The sequence below is a fragment of the Apodemus sylvaticus genome, chromosome 5 (genome assembly GCF_947179515.1).
Source record: "Apodemus sylvaticus chromosome 5, mApoSyl1.1, whole genome shotgun sequence".
NCBI lineage: Eukaryota > Metazoa > Chordata > Mammalia > Rodentia > Muridae > Apodemus > Apodemus sylvaticus.
Genome location: NC_067476.1, coordinates 46,654,916 through 46,679,069, shown reverse-complemented (window position 1 = coordinate 46,679,069; position 24,154 = coordinate 46,654,916). Strand labels below are relative to the sequence as shown.

Here is a 24,154-nt window from a genome sequence, read left to right as displayed (position 1 = left end):
TGCCCTGTGTTCAAAGACAGCAACTGTTTATATGCCCCATATGCTATAATGTACCAGTTATTTGTTATATGGCCCTTTACAGAAAAATTTACTACCAACTAGCTTATAGCATATCTTTCAAATATCAATCTCCTTGTACTTCCAATTAGTGTTTCCTAGGCTTCTGATTGCTTGTTTTTTCGAAGAAACAAGTTTGCTTGTTTCTACTGGTTGGGAAAATCTCCCAAGCTTTCAGAAAAGAGAAAATTAGATAAAATATTCTTCTATGAGCCATTCAACTTGCTTTACAAATCCACTATCCTGGTTTGTCCCAGTAGTGGTCCATTGGACATCAAATCACTTGCGAACCATAAGGTAAGTATATTCACTACCACTGGCTTCAGAAAAAGTTACCAGATATTTTTGCCGCTGTAGCTTCTATTAAAGAATGAAAATTAGAGATTAGAACAGAAATCTACATTCATTAAATCACACTCTAAATAAGAAGAGGGAAAATTGTGTAAAGTTTATTATACAATGATAATTCTTTATCTTTGCTGCATAAACTAATGATCATGCCTTGCTATTTTATAATTTCTTATCACATTCATGTAGTGATAATACATTTTCTAGTGTGATATAGGTTAACAAATCCTTCTAATATGCAAAAAGACATATGGTTTTCTTTTGGTCTCAAATTCATGATCCTCCTGCCTCAGTCTCCTGTGAGATGGGATTACAAGAATGCAATGCTGTGTTTAGTTAAAGAACTTAACTTACGCATATTGCTAGCAAACTTGATTTAGCTTCTCTATTTTATGTCAAAATTTTGTAAGTTAAAGCATACAGATGAAGTGATGTAGTCCTTGTCTTCTATATGCTAGTGGTATGTTGGGACCAAGAAAAATGATGGAGAGAAATTATCAGGCAATCAAAAAGTGATGAATTTAGTTAGTGATGTTAAAGAAACTGTTCTTCTTGTAGTAAAGAATGAGAAGTTCTAAGCATACTCTTGGAAAGCTTTGAAGGAAGTTTTTGAAGAAACACAATGTAATGTTTAGGTATGAGAACAAATCTGAGAGGAATGTTTTCCTTTGAGAAAAAAAAATAGATTGATAGTAAACTGTAAGTAAGCTTTGAGTCTACATGGAACTAACTAAGAATAACTCACATTTCAGTCACAAAGTATTGATCCAATATAGTAAACAAGAACAGAAGTTTGGCTCTTTTTCATGGTGCCTTCTTCCAAGACACCCGCTGTCAGAAACTCATTGAAGTTAATAATAAATATAGACGCCATACTTTCTATACGCAGTATATGGACACGGAAGTATTTGCTGGTACTCCAGGTGAAGAGTGAAAGGGTTATGGAGTCCAAATCAATGGTGGGGAGGACAAACAAGGCTTTCCCATGAGATCAGGTGGTTTGATCTATGGCAGAGTATGCTTACTGTTGAGTAAAGAGCACTGTATTTTACAGATGACGGAAACTAGAGAGAGAAAGTGCAAACCTGTTCCCAGATACATTCTGAATGACAATCTGAGTGTTCTCAACTTGGTTATTGTTCGAAGAAGAGAAGGAGGGGGAAGAAGAGGAAGTGGAGAGAGAGACAGAGAGAGGAGAGAGAGAGAGAGAGAGAGAGAGAGAGAGAGAGAGAGAGAGAGAGAGAGAGAGAGGTAACATATCCCTGAACTGACAGATACTATTAGACCACAAAAGAGCTAGCAGAATTGAAAGCTTTTTTATTATCTCTGTCTGTCTCTCTTTCCTTCCTCCTCTCTCTCTTCCAAAAAAAAAAAAAAGCCCATCAATATATTGTCAGAAAGCCCCTGAATAAAAAGAACAAGAGCACACAAGATTCAATGCCTTGTTACTTCATGTGGCCTGGGACACAAGCACCAATGTATTGCTCTTCAAAAAATATACACTAAGAACTGCAAGAAAGAGGCTGTGAACTATGCTAAACTTTTGGCCAAGATAATGAAGGAAGCCAACGTAATATCGCAGAAAAAAATTGCCAAGAGACATAGGCTGTCCTGTCCTCGTTGAGAGTTTCTACTTCTAAGTATGAGTACAGTCAAGAAACAAATCTGTCAGATTAACATATAAGTAATCAGACCTTGGAAAGGAAAAACAAACTTCAATTGACAAAGTTGATCATCAACTCTTAAGTAGCAAGGAACTACTGTCAATATAAGTTTCACATGGGAGAAGCATAAAAATCTGTTTCTAATACGGACCTTCACATTAAGGTTTATACTTAACTGATCTAATGTTTTCAAATTTTCTCATGGGGCTTGAGATATGGATAAGTGGATGAGAGTGCCTTCGGTGTAAGCAAAGGATCCGATTTCAGTTCCCAGAAGCCACTTAAAAAGCATTGTAAGCCTGACATTATAGGAGTAGAGACAGGAAGATCACTATGGCTTACTGGCTGTCAGTCTATCACCAATCCAGATATGGTGAGTGAGAGGCCCTGACTAATAATAGCACAAATATGAAAGTGCTAGAGGAGAACACAGACACAGATATCATCCATGCGCGCACACACATGGACACACACACACACCCATAAGAAAGAAACTCGTACTTATTCCTTATGTCAGTTTATTTCCAGTTATTGAAATCATTAAAACCCACAAGGTTGAGAAACAGATTTTAGTCCGTTCTAGTCTGTGGTAGAAAAATGACGAAAACTGTTGTCTTCAAATTGGACTTTATAAATCAATTGTTTTCATAAGTTCTTATTTTCCTTCCTAATGCGTTAGTAGAAATTATATGTAATTGACTTTGTTTTCACTTTTAATATCCACTAAATATATATGTGTGTGTATCAGTTCTCATCATTTTCAAAGAGAAATACATTATCTCAATATCTATTCTCATTGAAGAAGTGATGTCTACCAAAAGCAAAGTATGATAAAGAATTTTATCAGTTGAATCTAGTGAATAAACTATTAATTTGAAGCAAATCTTTGGGGTGTTTCATCAGCATTCTTATTAAAAACACAGAGATTCATTCTTAATAACATACTAAAAAAGCAACAACTTAAAAGTACCTAAAATTCCTTAGCAACGACCAACTTTGCTCTCTGTGATTCCCTGTTAGTCTGACTTTTCATCACTGTAACAAATACCTGATATAGCATCTAAAGGAATGAAGATTGATTTGGCTTCCATCCAAGTTTCAGTGTATCATGGCAAAGAGAGTATGGTAGAGTCTAGCAGCTTATGGGATTTCAGCCAGGAAGCAGAAAACACATCTAAGCTATACCCCTCTCCTTTCCTCCTTAAATCCATCCAGGCCCTCAGCCTACGTAGAAATATGAAGTAAGACAAGTTGGGCATGAAGACACCTATATTTAACCATAGATCAGTTACGTTTGTGGCTCTCATGTAAAACATTTACATATACATACAATTTATATGTCTTCTGCCCTCTGTGATAATCTTAGCATCTGAAATTAACCTGGATCCTTAATTTACAAAGGAAATGCATAATTGGCTTTGGTTTCAATTAAGACATTGCTTCAAGAGTACGAATTTCCCTGACCTCTTTGGCCACTTCTTCTGGAAATTAAGTGATACACAATAAAGGCAGCTAATCAGTTTTATTGTCTTGCATGACTTATGTTCAATGTGCTTAAATTAACCCGGAATGGTCAGCACAATGACAGTAGTTTAATTTTCTTGAACTCTTGGTTTCCTGTGAAAGTAAAAGCAGCAGTAATTATAGGTGACTTAAGAGAACCTTTGAGAATCCTTAAAGGGAATTTAGCAGGCTCACTTTAGAGAACAAAAATGGAGTGATCAATGGCATGATAACAATGGTGTAGGACAAATCCTTACTCTTCAGGGCAACTCACCATGAGGATTCCTTGCCCTCTGCTGTCCAAGTTTCTATGTCTATATGTGGAGAGGGATTGTGCTCCCTCTGACCTGTTTTGACCTGCCCATGAAAAGTGTTTTGTCTTTTTGTCATTGTAAGTTTGCATCGTGACCTGTAATTCTGAAAAGTATGCTTCTTTGTGTTTCCCACGCCCCTGTTCTCCCTCTCCCACCCACCCTCTTATAGGTCCTGAACCTGTTTCTGGCTTTATTACTGAGTTCCTTTAGTTCTGACAATCTTACAGCAATTGAAGAAGACACCGACGCAAACAACCTCCAGATTGCAGTGGCCAGAATTAAAAGAGGAATCAATTATGTGAAACAGACCCTGCGTGAATTCATTCTAAAATCATTTTCCAAGAAGCCGAAGGGCTCCAAGGACACAAAACGAACAGCAGATCCCAACCAAAAAAGAGAAAACTATATCTCAAACCGTACCCTTGCGGAGATGAGCAAAGATCACAATTTCCTCAAAGAAAAGGATAAGATCAGTGGTTATGGCAGCAGTCTAGACAAAAGCTTTACGGATGAAAATGATTACCAGTCCTTTATTCATAATCCCAGCCTCACAGTGACAGTGCCCATTGCACCTGGGGAGTCTGATTTGGAGAATATGAACACAGAAGAGCTTAGCAGTGACTCAGATAGTGATTACAGCAAAGAGGTAAGATCACTTTGCATATATTGTTGCTCTAATAACCTGTAGATGAACCAGCGCATGAGACGTCTGGTACCTCAGGTCTAACATTGGCCATGCTAAGGAAGAGATGGTGGGTGCCATTTCAAACACCTTGCTGAATGTTAGGATAAGGTTTTCTTAATAATTGATGTAACCCTATGTAAACAATGGGATCTTCCCACCCTCCATCTCTTTCTTGTCTCCGGTGCTGCAGTTAAACAGACTTCATCTCTGTCCTGTTGAATTCACTTGTCATCTCCACCACCCTTACCTTACACTCACTCCTTGCCAATTCCAACTAATCCCTCTGCCCCCATTTTTCATCTACATGGTGCATTAAAGATAATTTTACATCTACTCTATGTGTTTAAGTTAATCTAACTTCATTTCATTCCTAATCAAGTGCTTCCCATGACGGAGTCATGCATGGCTTCCAGAGTCTCTGGAAGTGTGCACTACATGTACAGCTTCACACTGGAGACCCAGACAGCTTTGCCCACCAGTGTTTCCTCTGCTTTCCTGCCAATCTTTCCCTAATACCAGTAGCTTTCCTTCTATGCCACAAATACTTTCTATCTGTGAGACCTTGCTTGAGATTTCTTTCTGTGGACAAAATCCTGAATAAATCTTTAAGACTTAAATTTGATATCCTTCTGTAAAGTCATTAGCACCTAAATCACAGATTATGTGATTGTATGCAAAATTCTCCAAACACTTTACATATTAAGTCTTTCCCAATTGTTCCTCTAGTTGACAGAAAATCATCTAATTTTTAGGCCTACATGATTTTATTCTTCTCTTGATTTATTATTTAGATTTAAATTTAATTTTATGATAAACTTTGGGATACATTAAATGGTACTATGAACTCAGGATAGAAACTTTAAAAACACATTTGTGTCTTCTCTTCCTACCTCAGTCTATGTATGTTTAAGCAAATCAATGTATGTACTGAGCTATATTTAATTTCTGTCAAATATAATAACCATAATGCATCACTATTATTTAGAAATGATTTTATGTGATATATGTATAATGTTCTGATTTTATTCATACTAGAAATTATTGGATACATTTATCAAGTATCATTGATCTGTTTAAACCTATTAAGACTTGCCATCAATGAATTTATAGTCAATGTATAATCAGACATGGCATAATAATGGGCAATTTGATTATATATATATAAACATGATTAAATAAACATATTATGAATGTATATAACTAAGTAAAAAATCCAACCTAGTGACCATGTCAGGAAGAAATACCTTTCTATATTTTAAATCTTTCACATAGAAAATTAATATAAAAATTACTAATATCAGCTTACAGACAACCCAATTCCATAAATATAACTTTAGTAGCATATCTCTAAGTTTAATCTCATATGGTAAAGGAAATTAACTCAATAACTCAAGTGTTCTCCTAATAACAAGAAAAGTTATGAAGTTTCGATTGCCTCAAAGACAAATACTCTTGAGAGTAAGTCTAAAATCCTAGTTGTGAAAGAAATTTATTAGACAGGAAAGTCAACCAAAGCCATTTGAACTTGCCTACTAACATGCAGGGGGATTCTTTAACCCACAGTTTTAACCTCATCTTAAACAAATTATATGTTGTCAAGGACTATTCCAAATAAAGACACATCAAAAGGGTGACTAAACATGGTTTTATGTTTTTCAGGGGAGGGGTAGATACATTCTATGTAAATGCGTTTGACTTAGAAGGATGGATGTATACTTATAGCATTGAAATATACAAAAAGCAGCTACATTTCTAGAATTAGGTAATTAATAGACTAAACATTTGGGACATCCAAATGCAGCTGAGTGGTGTGTATCAGAAAATACAAGTTTACAGGGAAAAAGAGGAGTCAACATTGAAGAAAGGTCAGAATCATGTATGGGTTATTGTGTAAATCACTGGAGACATTCATATAGAGATAGCTATGGGGAGATCTGATGGAGAGTGTTCTCTGGAAACACCTAACAGCTACAAGATGTGAGAAATGCCTCAGTATTAGAGGGCATGTTAGGCTGCTGCATTTGTAACATCCAACTCACCTGCTCCTACAGAATCTCCAGTGCTAGCATAGTTCTTGGAGTAGTCTTAACTTAAAAAAAGGAGGTCTAGCCAGTTCCAGAGACTTAACAGCATGCAGACTCCACTCTGCCTTCCAGGAGAAGGAACATAACACTGAGCAAGGCAGATCACTTCTGACACAGCGCTTTATGCAGAGGAGCTCAGCCTTTGGCAGCAGGATCACTGAGTGGCGCACCAAAAAGGGGATCTGAACATCACTCAACAGCATCTACACTACTTCAGCACCCATAGAAAAGAGAGTCATATGATAAAACCTGAAAGGTAGATGCGAAGAGAGAGGGCTGGGGAGAGGCAGAGGCAGAGGCAGAGGCAGAGGCAGAGGCAGTGGCAGTGGCAGAGAGGAGGAAAATGAATACACTAATCAATCTGGTTCATCTGGTGCACATTCCTCTTCATCACAGATAGTAGATATGATGTCCATATGCATAGGTGACTGAGACTCTAAAAAACTAAAAAATAAATAAATAAATAAATAAATAAATAATGTTTGTTGTAGATGTTTCTGGATGCCAAATCTATACCACAGTCCTATATGCCATAGAAAGCCAAAACAGTAAATAGAAATGGAAATGACCTTATGCTACCCCCCTGCAGAGTGAAATTTAGAATCAAATATTCTGTTCCAATGGGAATTGGCATTCGCTGATTCATTGGAAGTCTCTTATTACACTCTAATTCCAAGATGAATCCTTAATTCTGATTTACTAACTTAGACTGTACCACCATAATCATTTATATAATACAGTATAACATAAAGGAAAAAGAAAATGAATTGAGAGGAACCTTTACTCTACAAGTACTATATTTATTCTAATTGCCTAAGAATTATGCAACTAATTATAATCATTTTACCCATTTATTCCATTCATGGACAGAGAGCATAGATTCCTATTTTCTATATGTTCCCAGCATTGAGACAGGTATATTATTTCCTTTCATATTCCTTAAATATTTTGACCCTTTTCAACACATGATTGCCAATTTGACACCAACTGTTCATGTACTTTAAAGATAAATACTAAGTAGTAATTGATGAAAATATTGAAATAATTTTAACCTGACTATTTACAAGTGAGATAAGTATGCACACCATTGCAACACAGGCAGGGTAAGCACATTCTAGAACAGGAGCCTAACGTGTCCCATTGGGGTTCTCCAAAATAAGATACATAAGCCTTAAGGTTGGAAGAGGCAGCCCTTGAGCCAAACTCTGACACACAGAAGAAAATTTTCTGTACAACAGAAGAAAATCACAAGCCAACCACCATGCCTTCATATCTCTTAAGTAATTTCACTCATTTATCCCTCCACTCATTCTCCTTCTCAGTATTTAAGTCTGAAAGCCTTCATCTCTGAAGAAAAGCCAATATAAAATGCATTCATTTTGATTTGATAAATTTTTATTTAAATGTGTACAATAATCAAAGTTAAATATTTTATATCCATGTACTTGAATTTTTTCACTGTTATTAAGTCTGTATCAAAGACTATGCTTTGATTTTCCCCCCTCATCCTTTCATTACAGGGCAGTTTATATTTTCACTTAGTATTGAACTTTGTAAAGTATCATATTCACCAGAAGTGCTCTTGACTGGCCAAATTTCATTCTCTGTTAGTTCCTACTGGAGGTTACTGTTCTTTGACCCTGCCTTTCGTGAATTAGTTTCCTAAAATCAATCACTTCTCTAGAGAATTCTACTTGGATCATTTCTGTTGCTCAGATTGGATCCAGAAAATCTTAGAAAACTCATTCTATCTTTATTGGGTAACAAAACATTGGTCTGGAATATCTAAATAATAATTTTGTACTCTTTATGCTTTGATAGATTTGGAAGAGCTGCTTTTCTACTGTGATGTTTAAACTCTTGAATTTAATTAAACATGACAACTGAATGTAAATTGAGAAAGGTTTATATTGAGTATTTTTTCTTAAATTATATTGTTTCTCTCACCCACCCCACACTGTTTATGATATATTTTTAAAATATTGATTGTATTAGAGGATAAACATGAAAATTGCTTAGTACAGGATAGTGTACATGTTTACTTGCTGAAAAATGAGATTATAAAACTAGGTAATTATTCTTTAAGTCTACTTGAATGATAGTCTATTTTTAATGTATTCCAAATGTATTACCTAATGTTAAATGCATAGCATGTATTTCACACAGATGCTTAGTTCCTACTTGCAGGTAGAAGATCTTGCAGACTTTGAGTCACAGTTGACGGTTTCCTCACATTACCTTTCTCAGCTTCAGAACCTAACCTTCTCACCTCTGCAGGGGTAAAACACAGTGGAACGCCACAGGACACAACTCTGTGCTCTAACTACGCAGAGACACTTGTGACCACTTTTACACAGGTTACCTAAACATCATACATATATAATTTTTCTTCAGTGTCTTGCATGCTGTTCAGCTACAAAGTCTCTCTGCCTGACCCATTGCAAGAAAGTAGAAAAAAAACATGATTGTTCCATCGATGAATCGACTTCACAGCATGTCACTGGGGCTATTCCATCGGTTGTTTTCCTTTTCTTTCTTTTATTGTGACTTTCCTGATTACTCTCTTGGTATAGCTTTCATGTTCTGAACTGATTTCAAATGCATGACCTATAGAATGTTTTCAGATGGATTATAAAAGTAAGATACAGTAGAAAATACTTCGAAATCATATTTCAAATAAAAACCACTTTCTGCTTTAACAATTTAATCTCGCCCAAACTTAGTGGGAGGAATATTTTATATATAAACAGTAAAATCATAGTTGGAGAGGCTCGTTTTATTTCCAGCTTTGATTTCACAGGGCAGAAATTAAGACAGCATTGGCTGCTTTCGTACATATCTAAGAAAGTAAGAGCAGAGCCAATGTACTCAACTTCCAAGTCTAGATTTTTCATAATTTTGAAATGATTTAGCAATGATATTACTTTATTTTATAAGCAATTAAAATCTCAGGCATGTTTATTCATAGTAAATACCATCAAGGTAATGTTAATAAGCTATGCCTACCAATAAAAATGTATTTGAAATGTTTCATTTAATCCCAGAAGTGATATCACTCACTGATGAGAGTAGGTTCTACACAGAATTCCCTGTCCTTGTAGTGTTCAGTGAAAATAAGTGACCGCTGCAGCTTTATTTAATTATGCTACAGACACGTGCTACAATTATGAATAATGTAGGCTGCTTAACCAAATATTTCTAAAACATAGGTAAAACTCTCTGATATGAAGTAATGTCTATTAATTGTATTATAGTCTTTGAAGAACTAAGGAAGACTGCCTAAAACTCTTGCCTTATTTTATAATCCAGTTCATAGTTTGACTTTCTCTGTCATTGTCAAAATGTTTGTATTTGTTGTCCATTATACAATGAGGAAAACAAAATGTTATGCTGAAACAGTTACACCCCAGGGGCAACAACACTAAGGAAAAGAAAAAATCAACAACAACAACAGCGACAACTTTTCCTGTTGTTTCAGTGTTCTGTGCACATGAAGTTATTGTTAACAGTTTAAAAAAGGAATATTCCTTTTTCAGTTGTTAGTGGTTTGAATGCAATGATCTTGACTAAACCCATTTCACAGTGTAATAAATATCCTGCAAGGAAATCATAAAGAAAAGTGCACATATATCCAATGTCCCTTAAATAAATAAATTAAAGCCTGCAATATTATAGAAATTTTTATATGTATATTACATGTAGTTACACATATTTATATGTACATAATATATTCATGTTACTATATGTGAAGTATACTTATATGAATATATTATGAATTCATAAATTTCTTGCCAAACTAGTGCTCAAAAAGACGCAGTATATATCAGGAAACAATATTCCTGGGCCCGGAGAGGAGCTGGATCTCTGCTCAGTTCCTCGCACCCATGTCAGGTTTCCCACAACTGCCTGTAACTCCTACTTGAAGGATTCACTGTCCTCTTCTAGCCTCTGTAAGCACTGCACCAACATCCTCAAATACAGACACAACACATATGAGATTTAAAATTCTGAGAGAGCATAAGCTGAGCCTTTCAGTTTTTAAAAGTGATTGTGATTTAGACTATGGTTCTTTGATAGTCGCTGCTATACAAAGGTTAAAAGACATTTTCTCACATGAAAACTTTGTATTGTACATTGTTCAATACTAGAAATTCACATGTTGAGAAAACTGGTGTTTATTCCAGTCTTTAGAATCTTCCCCTCCTGATCTCTACTTAGGGAGATGATGGCATTATGAAAATATACAGATTATATTTTTACTTTTCATTTATTTTTAAATTATGAACTTGGGGCTTTGAATCTACACTTGGACACACTCTCTGTCTCCCTGTTTGCATTACTAAATCCTTGTTAACTGACTTGGATTTTTCAACAGGTATTGGTTGTGATAATGTTTACTAAAAGCTTTGGAATATTTCCTAGCAGTTACTATCCTGGTCATTTTATGAGAGCACACAGAAACCTTGAAAACCTTATTAAGGAATGCCCCTTCCATTTCAGTTAGAATAAAGCTCTAAGGTTACACGGCAGGATTTAAACAAACAACAACAAAAATGCTACCTTCAAACTTCTTATATTTCCAAATGTTACCTTTGTCTCTCCATGTTTTTAGCCAAAGTCTTACCATGTGACTCTATCACTTGGATAAGGGAATGAAGCCTCCTGGATGCTTAGGAAATTAAGGATTCAGTAAAGTTATCTCTGTATCTTGTGTTTTCTTGTCAATGGATGAGGTTGCGCTCATTATTTTTTTAGCATCTAAAACTATATGCCAATAACTCACTGACTGAGCAAGTTATTACTACCAAGCATTAACACTGAGTACAAGGCTGTCCTTGGCATGCTAACCAGGCTTTCTGACAGTAAAGAATGAGGAAAATTAGAAAAGAAAATAATAAAAGAAAAATGTATCCTTACCCCCTCATTAGTAAATGAACAGGAGTTTTAGTTGCTCTTAATTAAAAAGTAAAGCAACATTTTGAGATATTGAAATATTAAAAATGTTCTGAGCTAGTACAAAGGATGTGAACATCTAGAGAGGATGATTCTATTGATTTTTCTATTGTTCAAGAGTGTCTATAGTATTTTTAACTGTGGCAACAGCTTAAAATAATCTTGAGATCACCAAATAATCTTTGGTGATCAGACAACTAACAGTCCTAAACCTGAATGAGATAAAGAAATTACTTCACTCAGCACAGGAGGCACACCCCAGATCATTCCAGGTATTGAGGGCTGCAGGAAGCTGAGGAACTACAGCTAGGAAAAGCCTTAAGAGCTGAAAGAATGCCAAAGTATCCTTTGGCATGTTCTTTGATCCTTCTGAACTTTACTCTTTTCCTCTGCATTATTTCCGAAATAAAGGAAATACGATTAAAATGCACTTACAGACAAAGTCATAGTTTTAAAAAAGGGAGGCAAACTCTGGCACACTGTCGCATTTCATGGTTAGTGAGAAGACACTGATTCTGTGTTCTCTCCATCTTTTAAATAAAAGGTATTTCGGTTGCAAACAAATAAATGATTGGTGAGGTATATCATTCTTCTGATATTAAAATAAAATATCTTAATAGTAAATTGCTAACATTTGATTCATTTTCATATCTAACTACAAAGAAAACTTTAAGAAGTGAAAATAGTATAAAAGAAAATAATTATAAATTTATGGAAAACAAAACGAGGTTGGGATGATATAAATAAAACAAATTTAAGGTTAGAGGTTCTCGCTGTAGTCATTAGGTGAATATTACTTTAAGACAACACTTTTGTGATGCCTTTACCTTTTCCACCTAAAGGAGTTTTTTTTTGTATGAAGTGTTAAAGTTTACAAAAGCTTAATAGATTAGGAAAAAACTCTATTTCTAGACCACATACATTACATATATGCATTTTTATATAACATACATAATTAATAGGTGAACAAATAATGCATTCATTGTAAAGTTAAATATTGACTACAATAATTTTATTTCTTACACGAATAATTATGATCAATTAAATAATTAAATATAATTAATTATAATTCATGTGAGAGACCACAGTAATTTTTATTTCAGTGAACAATAATACTGTGTAATTCTTGTTTCTGAGCCAAACTCAATCAACTTAGGAATATTTTTATGCCTACCATTTTATCTGTATAATTTTTCTATGAAATAGTCAATCTTAATGTGTTTTTCTATATTTTTCTTCAATTTTATCAGAGATATTTTCCAAGTAAATCTTCAATTTTATCAGAAAATGTTTGTAATTCCACTCTCAATCAATTTAGGAATATTTTCATGCCTACAATTTTATCTGTAATTTTCCATAATAATCTTCAATTTTAACATATTATTCTATATTTTGCTACAATTTTATCAGAAATATTTTCCATGAAAATCTTCAATTCTATCATAAAATGTTTCTACTTCCTTTTTCAAATAATTTAGCAATGCTTCTGGTCTACCATCTTACTCTAATTTTCCATGAAAATTACCAGTTTTAATGTGTTTTTCTATATATCTCTTCAATTTTGTCAGAAATATTTTCCATGTAAATCTTCAACTTTATCATAAAATTTTTTACTTCCTTTTTCAATAAAAAATTCTAGATCAAAAAAATTTCAGCGTACTGAATGAATGAAAAAATTCAATATCTGTAAAAAAAGCTTTTAATAGAAAGAGACACTGTATAAACTCACAATACGTTGTATTTGCTAATAATGTAACTTGGGATAAATCTTTATTAATACTGTTTACAGTCTGATCATGGTTTCCCGTCTGCCAACCCCTCAGTAGGCTCAGTGCTGCAATGTAAATATGCCGACACTATTTAGCCTTTTAATAGTCTGTCAAAATCCAAAGGAGACTCATTTCCTTTAAAAGTTTCTGCCAGCTGAAGGGAAACTGTTCTGACAACACTGTTGTTAAAGTTTTGACTTAACAAAAGAAGTGCTTTGTTGCCCTGTTGTCAGACCCTTCTCCCACTGCTTTGTGTGTAAATGGAGGCCTGGATTTCTATCACAGAGGCCCAAGGTTAATGTCCTCTCCATAGAATTTTGGTCTTGTCTTTGGTTCCTTGGTGATAGTTCACTGCAGCTTTGAAGCATAAAACTAAGAGCATCAGATAATTGTAATGTGTTATATGTAGTACAAAAATTTTGTTTTGGAGAATTACTACGATATAAACTATAACCATTTTCAGTGTCTTCTGAGAAGTACTATTTGCATACTAGTGTTCGTATTGAAGTTTTACCTCCTACAAAATGTTCAGTATAATGCGGGATAAAGTCTCTACTAATGTTCTTTTTATTTTTATGAAATTAATTTTATACAGTATATCCTGGTCTTGTTTTCCCCTCTCCCAACACCTCAGCAAGCCCAATATAGTGCTACTAAATATGCTTTCACTAATTCATATTTCTCTTTTAAAGGTATTTTAGACTAATTTAACCACTTTCTACAACTTTGAAATGTAATTGTATACTGATGCCCTTTAATACTTATATTAATAATGAAAGCCTTCACCTGATTAGAATAACATCTACTGAGGAATTCATTAAATAAGGTGTCTCTAAATCTTCCCTCGGGTTCTTAAAAGGACTTAACTAATATTCCATCTGTACAAAATTCCTATGCTGCCCTGACTGATATGTGATGCATGATAGTGCAACCTGGAGTGCTCACTTTAGTACTTGTAAAAAGAACCTCAAAATCCATCTAAAAAGCTAATACTTTAGATTAAGCCTGTGCTAGTAATACAAATTTATTGACCAATAATCATTGAAAAATGAGTATTTTTTATTTTAGCACCCACTCTTGCTTAAAATATTCTCCAAAACTTAAATTGTAATCTTAATAAGTGAAGCATTGTTATGATAAGTTGTAGCTTTCCATATACATGTGTCGTTTAGCAAATGAGGATGGGAAATGAATCCTTCGATTGGTGTGATGCTCTACGCTCTGCAAACCAATATTAGGTATTTGGCTGAGTTTTGCTACAGTGACTGTATGTACTGTATCTGAAATCCTCCGTGTATGTGTGTATGCATACAGACGTACTACTTGATCATAAAGTTTGTGAAGGGAACTTGTCTGCATTATGATCAGCTCAATGATCATAACGATGAGCCCGTTGCTCTCATAACGTGAGCCTGCAGTGTTCAGTTCCATTGAATTTCTGTTCTAGCACTTGCATGTGATGCTTCTTAAGTAGCCTTCCCCTTTTCCCCTTGAAAAATGATACTTTATGATCTTCTTTTCCATGAAGTAAACTTTGAGATTAAAATGGGCGGTGCTGGTATGGTCTTTAACATGTGGATGCCAATACAAGTTTATGTTTAATATTCGTCTTGTTTAAAGACTTTCTATCTATACTATCCTGCTATCTATTCTGTTGTAAAAGTAAATAGAACCTATTTGGATATTATTGTATACTTTTTTTAAAATCCCAAGTACTTAAAATCTTTTTCGGGATTCTATCAACTTTAAGTCATGACTTTAAGTCATGCAGTATTGACAGCCTGACACTTGCATATTAATGTTCCCCAGAGGTCAGTTATCCCCAAAGAATAACTTTTATAAGTTGACATTAAACATAATACAATAATAAGTGTGGCCAATAATTTCCCAAATTGTAGTTAACATAAAATGCTTCTTCTTGAAAGCTTTGTCCAAATGTTTAATTGCCACCATTATGAAATAAATTATTTTTTGCAGGATGTATAGATAGAAAGATCAACTATGGATATACCATAGGGAAACTTGACCTCAATGTGTTTCTATGTTTTTACGGCCATTGTCCTGTTAAACATCTTTCATGACACTTTGCATGACTAGTCGTTCAATGAAGTTTGAATGTCATCCTATCATTCACTAAATAGCTTATGTGATGTTGGTGGTGAATTTCTTTTTAGAGACGGAATCGGTCAAGTTCTTCAGAGTGCAGCACAGTCGATAACCCTCTACCAGGAGAAGAGGAGGCAGAAGCTGAGCCTGTCAATGCAGATGAGCCTGAAGCCTGTTTTACAGATGGTAAGCGGTAAACTGAAGCTCTCTCATTCACTAATGCTTTGGGGTTTGTCTTAGTACATGTTATCTGGGAACTATTTGCCAAAGGAGAGCTTGCTATTCTTCCAAGCACAGCACGCTATTTAAGTGCCCCCATATGTCTGACATCTATTGACAGTAATTTCCAATGTCAGTGTATTTTGCTGTAGAACTCTTTACAAGTATAGGATCTTAATACTACTCACTTTGAAGCCTTACCTCTTATTCCTAGGTGTGTTAGGTTTCTATTGCTCTGATGAAACAAAATGACCAAGTGTAAATCAAAGGAGGAAATATTTTAGCTTAGAATTCTGTATCATAATCCACCACTGGAGGAAGTCAGGGTAAGAACACAGAGGTGAGTGACCAGTAGCTGATGCAGAGGCCATGGAGGAGAGCTGCTTAGTGGGTTGTTCCTGTTACTTGGTCCAGCTTGCTTTCTTATAGAACCTAGGACCACTATCCAGGAATGGCACCACCCACAATGGCCTGGGTTCCTTCACATCAATCACTAATTAAGAAAATGCTCCATGCATTTTCAATATTCTTCAATATTGTAGAGGTATTTTCTCAGTTGATGTTGTCTCCTTTTAGAGGACTCTAGCTTGTGTCAATCTGACATAAAACCTAGGCAAGTCTTTGGGATACAATATAATGGGACAGGTGTTGTAAGGATATTCTTTCTTTTAAATATTAGAATGATTCATTAAGACATGGTGAATCATTTTATCTGGTTGACTGTCATGTCTCAAAATTCATTCCTACCCTATATTCATAGGACACATAGCATTCCACAGTTTCTCCTCTACTTCTCTGAAAATTATAAAACCTTTTTCTGTTTCTTAAAATAACCATGTTATGTGCATCCCATCAGTAATGTCATACTGAAATAGTATTCTTAAAGCCAAAAAGGTTTGAACCATGACTTGTGTGAGCATTTTATACTATTATCCCTGATAATATCCTAGGTATCAATACATGTTAATATATGTATCCTTGACCCCACATTCAAGAAATAAATCTGCTTAGCAAGAGCCTTCTTGTCATATCAGATATTGCTTGAAATATCCCAAGTGTAGCACACGTACACATGTACACACACACACACACACATGAATACTACTCACTCAACTCTAAAGAAAAATTTAAAACCAATTTTAAATCCAGAAAAAATGGATTAGCCTTTAATTTAATATTAACTAAGTTTATCCAGTTGAAGAATGACAAAAGAACTGCTTATTCTCTAGCATGAGTAGAATCTAGCCAGTAATATATGGATAAATGTAAAGAAATGAGTCTGTGGAGACAGTATAACATTAATATAGAGCACAAGAAGAACTAAGCATAGAGTGAAGAGGAAGAACTGTGGATGCAGGAAAGAGGAAAGAAAATTAAAGCTTTCCTAGGTTTAATTCTACTGTCATTTTCTTTTTGCTTTTGGTGGTGAATAAGACATAAAATATATTCAATACTGAAAGTATAAAATTTAGTGAGAAACTCCACAGCTTCCCTTCTGAACACCTATCTGTACAGGAGATGAGTTGTACAAACTTTGAGTCAGTTTAATTCTGATGGTTTATATTGTTACTTATTCACAATTTTTTAATAATAAAGTTTTAAAGTTTAATATATGCATGCGTGAAAGTTTATGTTCCTTTCCTTACATATCTGTATCCTCATCCGGTTTTTAATTCATTTTATAACATCATGTTACTACCAGCAAACTTCTTTGAAGCCTAAATCTATTTCAATCTCTAGTTCACAGAAACATAGATGTTGACCCAAGTCTGCGGAGATTCTACAGCATGATAAAATTTGGGGATTTCTTGAGCAATTGAATCAGAACCAGAATTTTCTTGCTTCTTATGGAAATCCTGCTACATTTAGGCTGTCTGTTTGCCTTCTTTTCCTGTTTTTCTTTTACTGAAAATAGATTTTTTTAAACAATATAATAGGATGACAGTTAACCATTTCTTTCTAACAAGAAGCCTCTTACTCCTTTTCACTTTCTGCCCCCCTAAGCTTCATAGCATTCTTAGAATTTGCCAGGGATGTCATTCAAATTTAAAAAAAAATGATAGTGTCTTTGGAAAGTATGCAGTGATATCTAAATAAGTCTTATACCATCTAAGTAAAATCACAAACTGAGGGTCAGGCAACAGTATGGTCTAATAATATACAGCCCAAATTTTGATCCTGGTAGACCTGAGTTTTAATCAACTCATCTTTCATTGTTGCTTCCTGAGGCTTGTCATGGTTGAGACTGCTGGTCGTCCTCTGGGGTCTCCCTCCCCTTCAGCTACTTCAATCCTTCCCCTAATTCAACCTGACCAGCCCAATGGGTGGGTGTAAGTATCTGCTTCTGTCTCAGTCAGCTGCAGGAAGGGCCTCTCAGAGGACAGCCATGCCAGACTGAGGAAGCATATGGTTAAAACCTGACATTTTTGATTTAAAACAAAGTAGCACTGACATGCCTCTCATGTAAATTGTGACGTTCTGAAATGACATGTCTTATGAATTAGTTAGTATGATTCTTGTCTTCTTTTCTTTCACTTTTCTAAAATATTTTCAACTATTTTAACAATCCTATATGGAAACTGTGCCAACACCAGTGCCCCTGACTCACAGTCTACTCATTGGATTACCTACACTAAAGTTCCTTTTAGAAATCACTGACTTCCTTTCAGGCTTTACTACTGTCTTTTAAAGAAGACTCCTAAGACACTCACACATTAGGAAAATGACTGTAAAATAAAGATATCTAGACTACAATGATATTTTTATTTTCTTTAGATATACATCAAATTTATTTTATATGAGAAGCAAAGGAGCCTTACAAACTATCTATAAATGTTGTATGTAGGGATTAGTGTTGTGAGCAAAGCCGTGGAATTCTCTTAAGGTTAGGTAGATAATACTTAATGCACTTATTCTGTCAGGCAGCTGGAAGACATTGAGGGACAAAAACATCATGGAGAATACTTCTGTGTTTATTCTGAAACTATTAATAATTTCTAAATTTAGACCCATTGTAGAAATAATGTAATGGAATCACATTTTCAAGCCAACTGGATTTGGACCAGTGAAAGTTGACTAAGAGAAGATATATATCTAAGTCATATCATGGAATGTGTTTCACTGGGTGTTCTATACTGCTGTCAGAACCTGTTTTGATATGAAGCTTGATGTAACAAACAGGGAACCTAATGTGCCCAGCCTCTGAACCACTTATTCAATCAATAAACAATTAGGAAATGTTTGCTGTGCATCATTGCCACTTCTTGGCACTGTAATATCATAGAGTTGGGGAAAACAACACCCTTTATATAACTAAAGAGCAACATGTAGATAAATCAAAAGGGAAAAATTAATACTAAGAAAGGGCTAGGCACCTGTCCTGTAAATAGCATGACTCCTGAATGCCTTTGATCGAGACTGGAATGAGGTTAAGAGGGCTGTGCAAATAAATGAAGAATCAGTATTTTTTGATGGGTCAACAGAAGCCCTTTGCTAACATTTGAAGAAAATCTAAGTACCAGTATATATTGAAAAGACTGACAGAAAAGGAATATAAGTGCTTTGAAGGATAATGATAATCTAATTATGAAGCCTTTCAGCTTCTCAAATGAGAACAGTAGGCAACAATTGTCAGAATCATGATGATTTCTTGGGGGCTCCCTGAGGAAATCCAGATGAGGGAGTTAATAGGGCCTTAGCCTAATGTAGTAGAGTTGGTAATGGTGAGACTATGAAATTCTGACTACTTTTATGGTAAGCTGGAAGGATAAGCTGATGACCAGGAGTGAGGAGAGAAAATAGGGGATGAAAGATAGGAACCCAGAAACCAGAAACAGACTGCTCCACCTGAAAATTTGAGAAGTGTATTTTCCCAGAAAAGGAAATAGAAAACATGTCAACTTTTGCTGGAAACCAATTTTCACAAATTCATGATGAACCTACAAGAGCTGAGGTAGAACCAGTGGCAGTTCAGAGGGAACTTGACCCACAGGAAGTCTTCTTTTGAGAAGGTCAACAGAAAAACCAAAGCAACATAAAGCTAAATGAGAGTGGTGCTTTCAAACAATATGGATGATTTTTTTCTGTCCTTTACCATAAAGCCATTGAATCTTCTCTGTTTCTTGGTGACAAATTTTACCAACAGTCATTTGTCTTCTTTTTTGGTTCACTTTCTCCTCTCTTAGCTACATTTTTCTTTAATTCTAATCATGGATTTATAATTCAAGATTTCATACTCCTCCCATAGGTCTCACGATGGTCTGCATTGTCCTTAATGTCTTAAAAATTAACAAATTATGAGTATGGCAAAGCAATTAATTATGGCTATGACATAATTATGGTTCTATTGTATTACATTTTTTTTTGGAATTTATATCCCCAGAATCTGAGTTTAAAAGAAACCTCAGGGGGTTTTTTTTGTTGTTTTTTTTTTTTTAATTATGGGATTTCAGTTAAGTTAGTAGGCAGAGCCACTTTATCTTCTCTTTAAAATATTCTGAGTTCATCAACTTTTTGTATAAATAACTAATAACTAATAACCAATTGTCATATTAGTAATGGAGTAAACAATTCCATTCAGTCTCTTATTTTCTTTGTTTTGAAAGGAAATTATGAACAAAACGTTTGTTTTAGATCACGTAAACACTTATAGAATTAAAAGTCTATTTTCCTAATCAGTTTTATATTGATTATATTGATCATGATGTAGTGTTCTAGAGTAATCTGTCTTTAGATAGTTTCCTTGCTATTGGGGATCATTGCTTTAACATGATGAAACCCAACCTAGACTTTATGTAATGTATCACAAAAGCAAACTAATGAACCCACCCAGAAGACAAAGACCTGACCCACGGGGACTTATTAGACTGTTTAGAGATATTGTTGTGTTTGCATTTAATTAATAGTCCTTCTACAGAGAAGGTATGATAACCTTGTTAATCCCTGGGGATTGCACGAACAGCAGGCTGGCGACTGAGCACTCCTGCATCAAGTAAGAGAAATTCTCCATGGTGTGATCCACCCTAGGGGCAGTGGCCACGAGGCTTTGGATCAGACAAAACTTTCCTTGCTTTTCTAATTACAGTGCAATTTGTTTTCCTTTCCACAGTCATGAAAATATTTCTTTAATTTTTAAGATGAGCAAAATTGCATGTCAGGCAGCACATTCTTGACCAAAGTTCATTTCTCCTCTGACAATCCTCTTTTTAAAAGTAATTCTGGTTGAGCTTTTTTTAATCAATTTGAACATTTTAATAAATTTTAAAAATTTGCAATGATGACCTTTCTGGCCCCTTGTGTTCACATTTCAGTTTGCCTATCCATCACTTCTACTTTCCTGTAGCCTCTTGGCTTTCCATGAACACTGCTTACCCCTCCTGCCATGTCAACGCATAGCAACTACTTGTCCACGAGGGAAAAAAAAGTATGCTTGCACACAGCATTTTAGTATAAGAATTTCTGATCTTAATATGTGCAGAATCAACAATTATATGTAATACATATATTATTATATGTAACTTCCTTGCCACACACAATCTACATATGCAACTGTGTCTTCCAGAATGCTATTATAGAATTTTGCCAACTGCCTATAATTATAGTTGATGAGTAAATGCAATTCATGAGGGCCAGTCAGTGTCTTCATTTATATTAGTTACTGGAACAAACATGATTTTATTCCTACAGTAATGATTTGAGCAATTTTTAATAACCACATAATGGAGATTGAGTAAGGAGAAAACATTTCTCAATGGCTTCTGCTAGCCATAAACACAACATAGTCTTACTGTTTATCTACTTCATTAACATTCCCTCCATCATTTTATTACACACATACACACACACACACATACACACACACACACACATATCAAGTCCCCACAAATTACCTATGATGGTTTTCACTATGTAAAGGCTTTGTGCCATCCATGTTCACACCATTGCTGTGACCTTGCTTAGTGTATGATATACTGAAGCCAAGGAGCATAATATGATCAACCATTCAAAAAAACAGCCAAAATGCAGCCTCAAGAGTATGAGATAAAGGATGATAATTAGGAAGGGATAGATTATTAACTCTGTCTATTTAGAAAGAATTCTATATTTAGTTCCCTTAATCTCTCATAATGGCAACTTTAAACAAAGCATTTAAAAAGTTGCTGAAAGTTTTCCAGGGACTTTTTATGAACCAGAATAGTTCTAGCACAACAATTATCTTGTCCCCAATCCTCTAGTGGTATTATCACAAACATGTTCTAAATGTGAATCATTCTTCAATACTTTGTTTGTGGGATTTCATGAAATGGTCCTGACCTCTGGTATACTTATCCTAATTTCTGTCCCACATTTTCCCTCTGACCTTCAGATTCTGACCTCAAACATTTACCATATACCAACATTTAGAAGTTTTAATCTCTAACTCATCATCCCTCAGAGCAGGTCATATTTTTATGACCTTCACTCTCATATACAATAGTATACTCTTATACTATTGACAGTATCTAGTGAAATTGCCTATAAAATTCCTTCCTTATAACTATCACTTACTCCTCAACCTTGATCTATATGATCTAATTTTTTTAAGGCAAAATGAAATTGCTTCGTAATCTAAGTTCTTTCACCATATCTCTCACACTCACCTCTAAGAACTTTTGTAATTCCCACAAATGTCATTCTTTATTGCACTTTTGCAATGGATCTCCTTCTAAACTCTGGCATTTTCTGAAATCAAACTCTTTCTACTACTGATATATTGGTTCATTTCAGGCTCTGTCTCTTCCAGGAAACCTCTTCCCAACTCTTTTTAATATACAAACCAGGTTATATGGATTTCTTCCATTCTTCCAAAATGACCTCTACATATCTGATATTTTAATTGTTTTATCCATTTATTTCATTAATATCTGAGCCTATTTAACCGAATTAAAATCAAAAGCCAATTCTCTGTGGAGATGAAGCTATATACAAAGACACACTAAAATAGTTGGTGTAAAAATGAATGAATAAGCATAAACATTTAAAATAAAATTTCCCTTAGTTTTTCATAGCAAGATAGTTTAAATATGAGTCCCCATTCAAATCTTTCAAACTTAGAGCAGATTGCAGTCATTTATTGACATTCCCTAATAACATTTGCCTTTTTATCTTAATGTCAACACTTTCCATTTCTTTTTCCAATATTATTGAGAATACTATACTGTTGCCAAAACATTTTATCTTGTGTTTGCATTTATTCCATCAAATTCCATATACTACCAAGGGTATCTCGGAACTGCTGATTCTCCTGCTTGGATGTCAGGTGTGCAGATTCACCTTCCCTGCGTGATTGTATGCAGTTCTGGAGACCAAACATAGCCTCCTGCTTGCTTGGTGAACACTCTACCAACTGAACCACCCTTTCAGTCCCTCCAAAAGTTTTAAATTCGGGAGTAGAAGTATGTCCAGTTAAATTCTCTATCAGTGAAGAAAGCCTTAAAATTATTTTGCCTTCGTGTTACAATTGTTCCATTCATTCATTTCCTCATTAAATAATTTAAATGGTGTAGAAGAAATTAGAAAATTACACATGATAATATATTGTGTTAAAGATAATTGATGGGTACTAAAAGAATGCCATCAAAATTAGACCAATGAAAGAAGGTCTTGCAGCATTAGGAAAAAGGAAAATGATGTAATGTGGGAGAAGGTTGTCCCTAAATGATGTATTCTAAGCTTTTACTCTGAGTGTCAAGGTGTTCTACACTTTGTGTGTTCTTCTTCTTGTCAGGTTGTGTGCGGAGATTTCCATGCTGCCAAGTTAATGTAGACTCCGGGAAAGGCAAAGTTTGGTGGACCATCAGGAAGACCTGCTACAGGATAGTAGAACACAGCTGGTTTGAAAGCTTTATTGTTCTCATGATCCTGCTCAGTAGCGGAGCTCTGGTAAGTGAGCTGATAACTGGATTCTATAAATTAATATCTTTACATACACAAAAGGAAAGGAAAGTATGGCAAACATTGCTGAAAATTAATCCTTAGGCTAGCATAAATATGGTTCATTCTGATTTCTTTCTCAGCATTGTTGTCGAAAAAAAGCCAACTGTCTTAAGATTTATTTTATTTAGCTTTTAATCATTGTGTTGCATGTGCATGAGCATGCATGTGAAGGTGCAAAAGCCACCCACAGGTGCCAGGAAGAGTCATCTGATTCACCATCGGAACTGGAGTCACCCAGTGTGAGTCACCCACCGTGGATGCTGTGAGCCAAATGCAGGTCTTCTGCAAGAGCAGTATGCTCTTAACCTCTGAGTCATCTCTCCAGCTATTGATCATTGTGTGTTAGTTTTGTACTCTGCCATGTTATTTGAAGTGCTTATCAACTTTGAGAGTTTTGTAGTAGAATAAGCTTAGTTAGCTATAGAATCAAAGCATCTGCTGCAAATTGAGATTCTTTGACCTCTTCTTTTCCTATTTG

The 24,154-nt window shown here is 34.9% G+C and overlaps 1 protein-coding gene across 4 annotated transcripts in view; it reads left to right on the top strand.

The window, feature by feature from the left end:
• Positions 1 to 24,154, top strand: part of Scn9a (sodium voltage-gated channel alpha subunit 9) — an 81,146-nt gene that overhangs the window by 37,780 nt on the left and 19,212 nt on the right. For all 4 annotated transcript variants that reach the window (XM_052181149.1, XM_052181151.1, XM_052181152.1 and 1 more), the window contains 3 exons: positions 4,056 to 4,532; positions 15,552 to 15,669; positions 23,468 to 23,622. In XM_052181149.1, the coding sequence (XP_052037109.1) occupies positions 4,056 to 4,532; positions 15,552 to 15,669; positions 23,468 to 23,622 (750 nt within the window). The remainder of the gene's footprint in view (positions 1 to 4,055; positions 4,533 to 15,551; positions 15,670 to 23,467; positions 23,623 to 24,154) is intronic.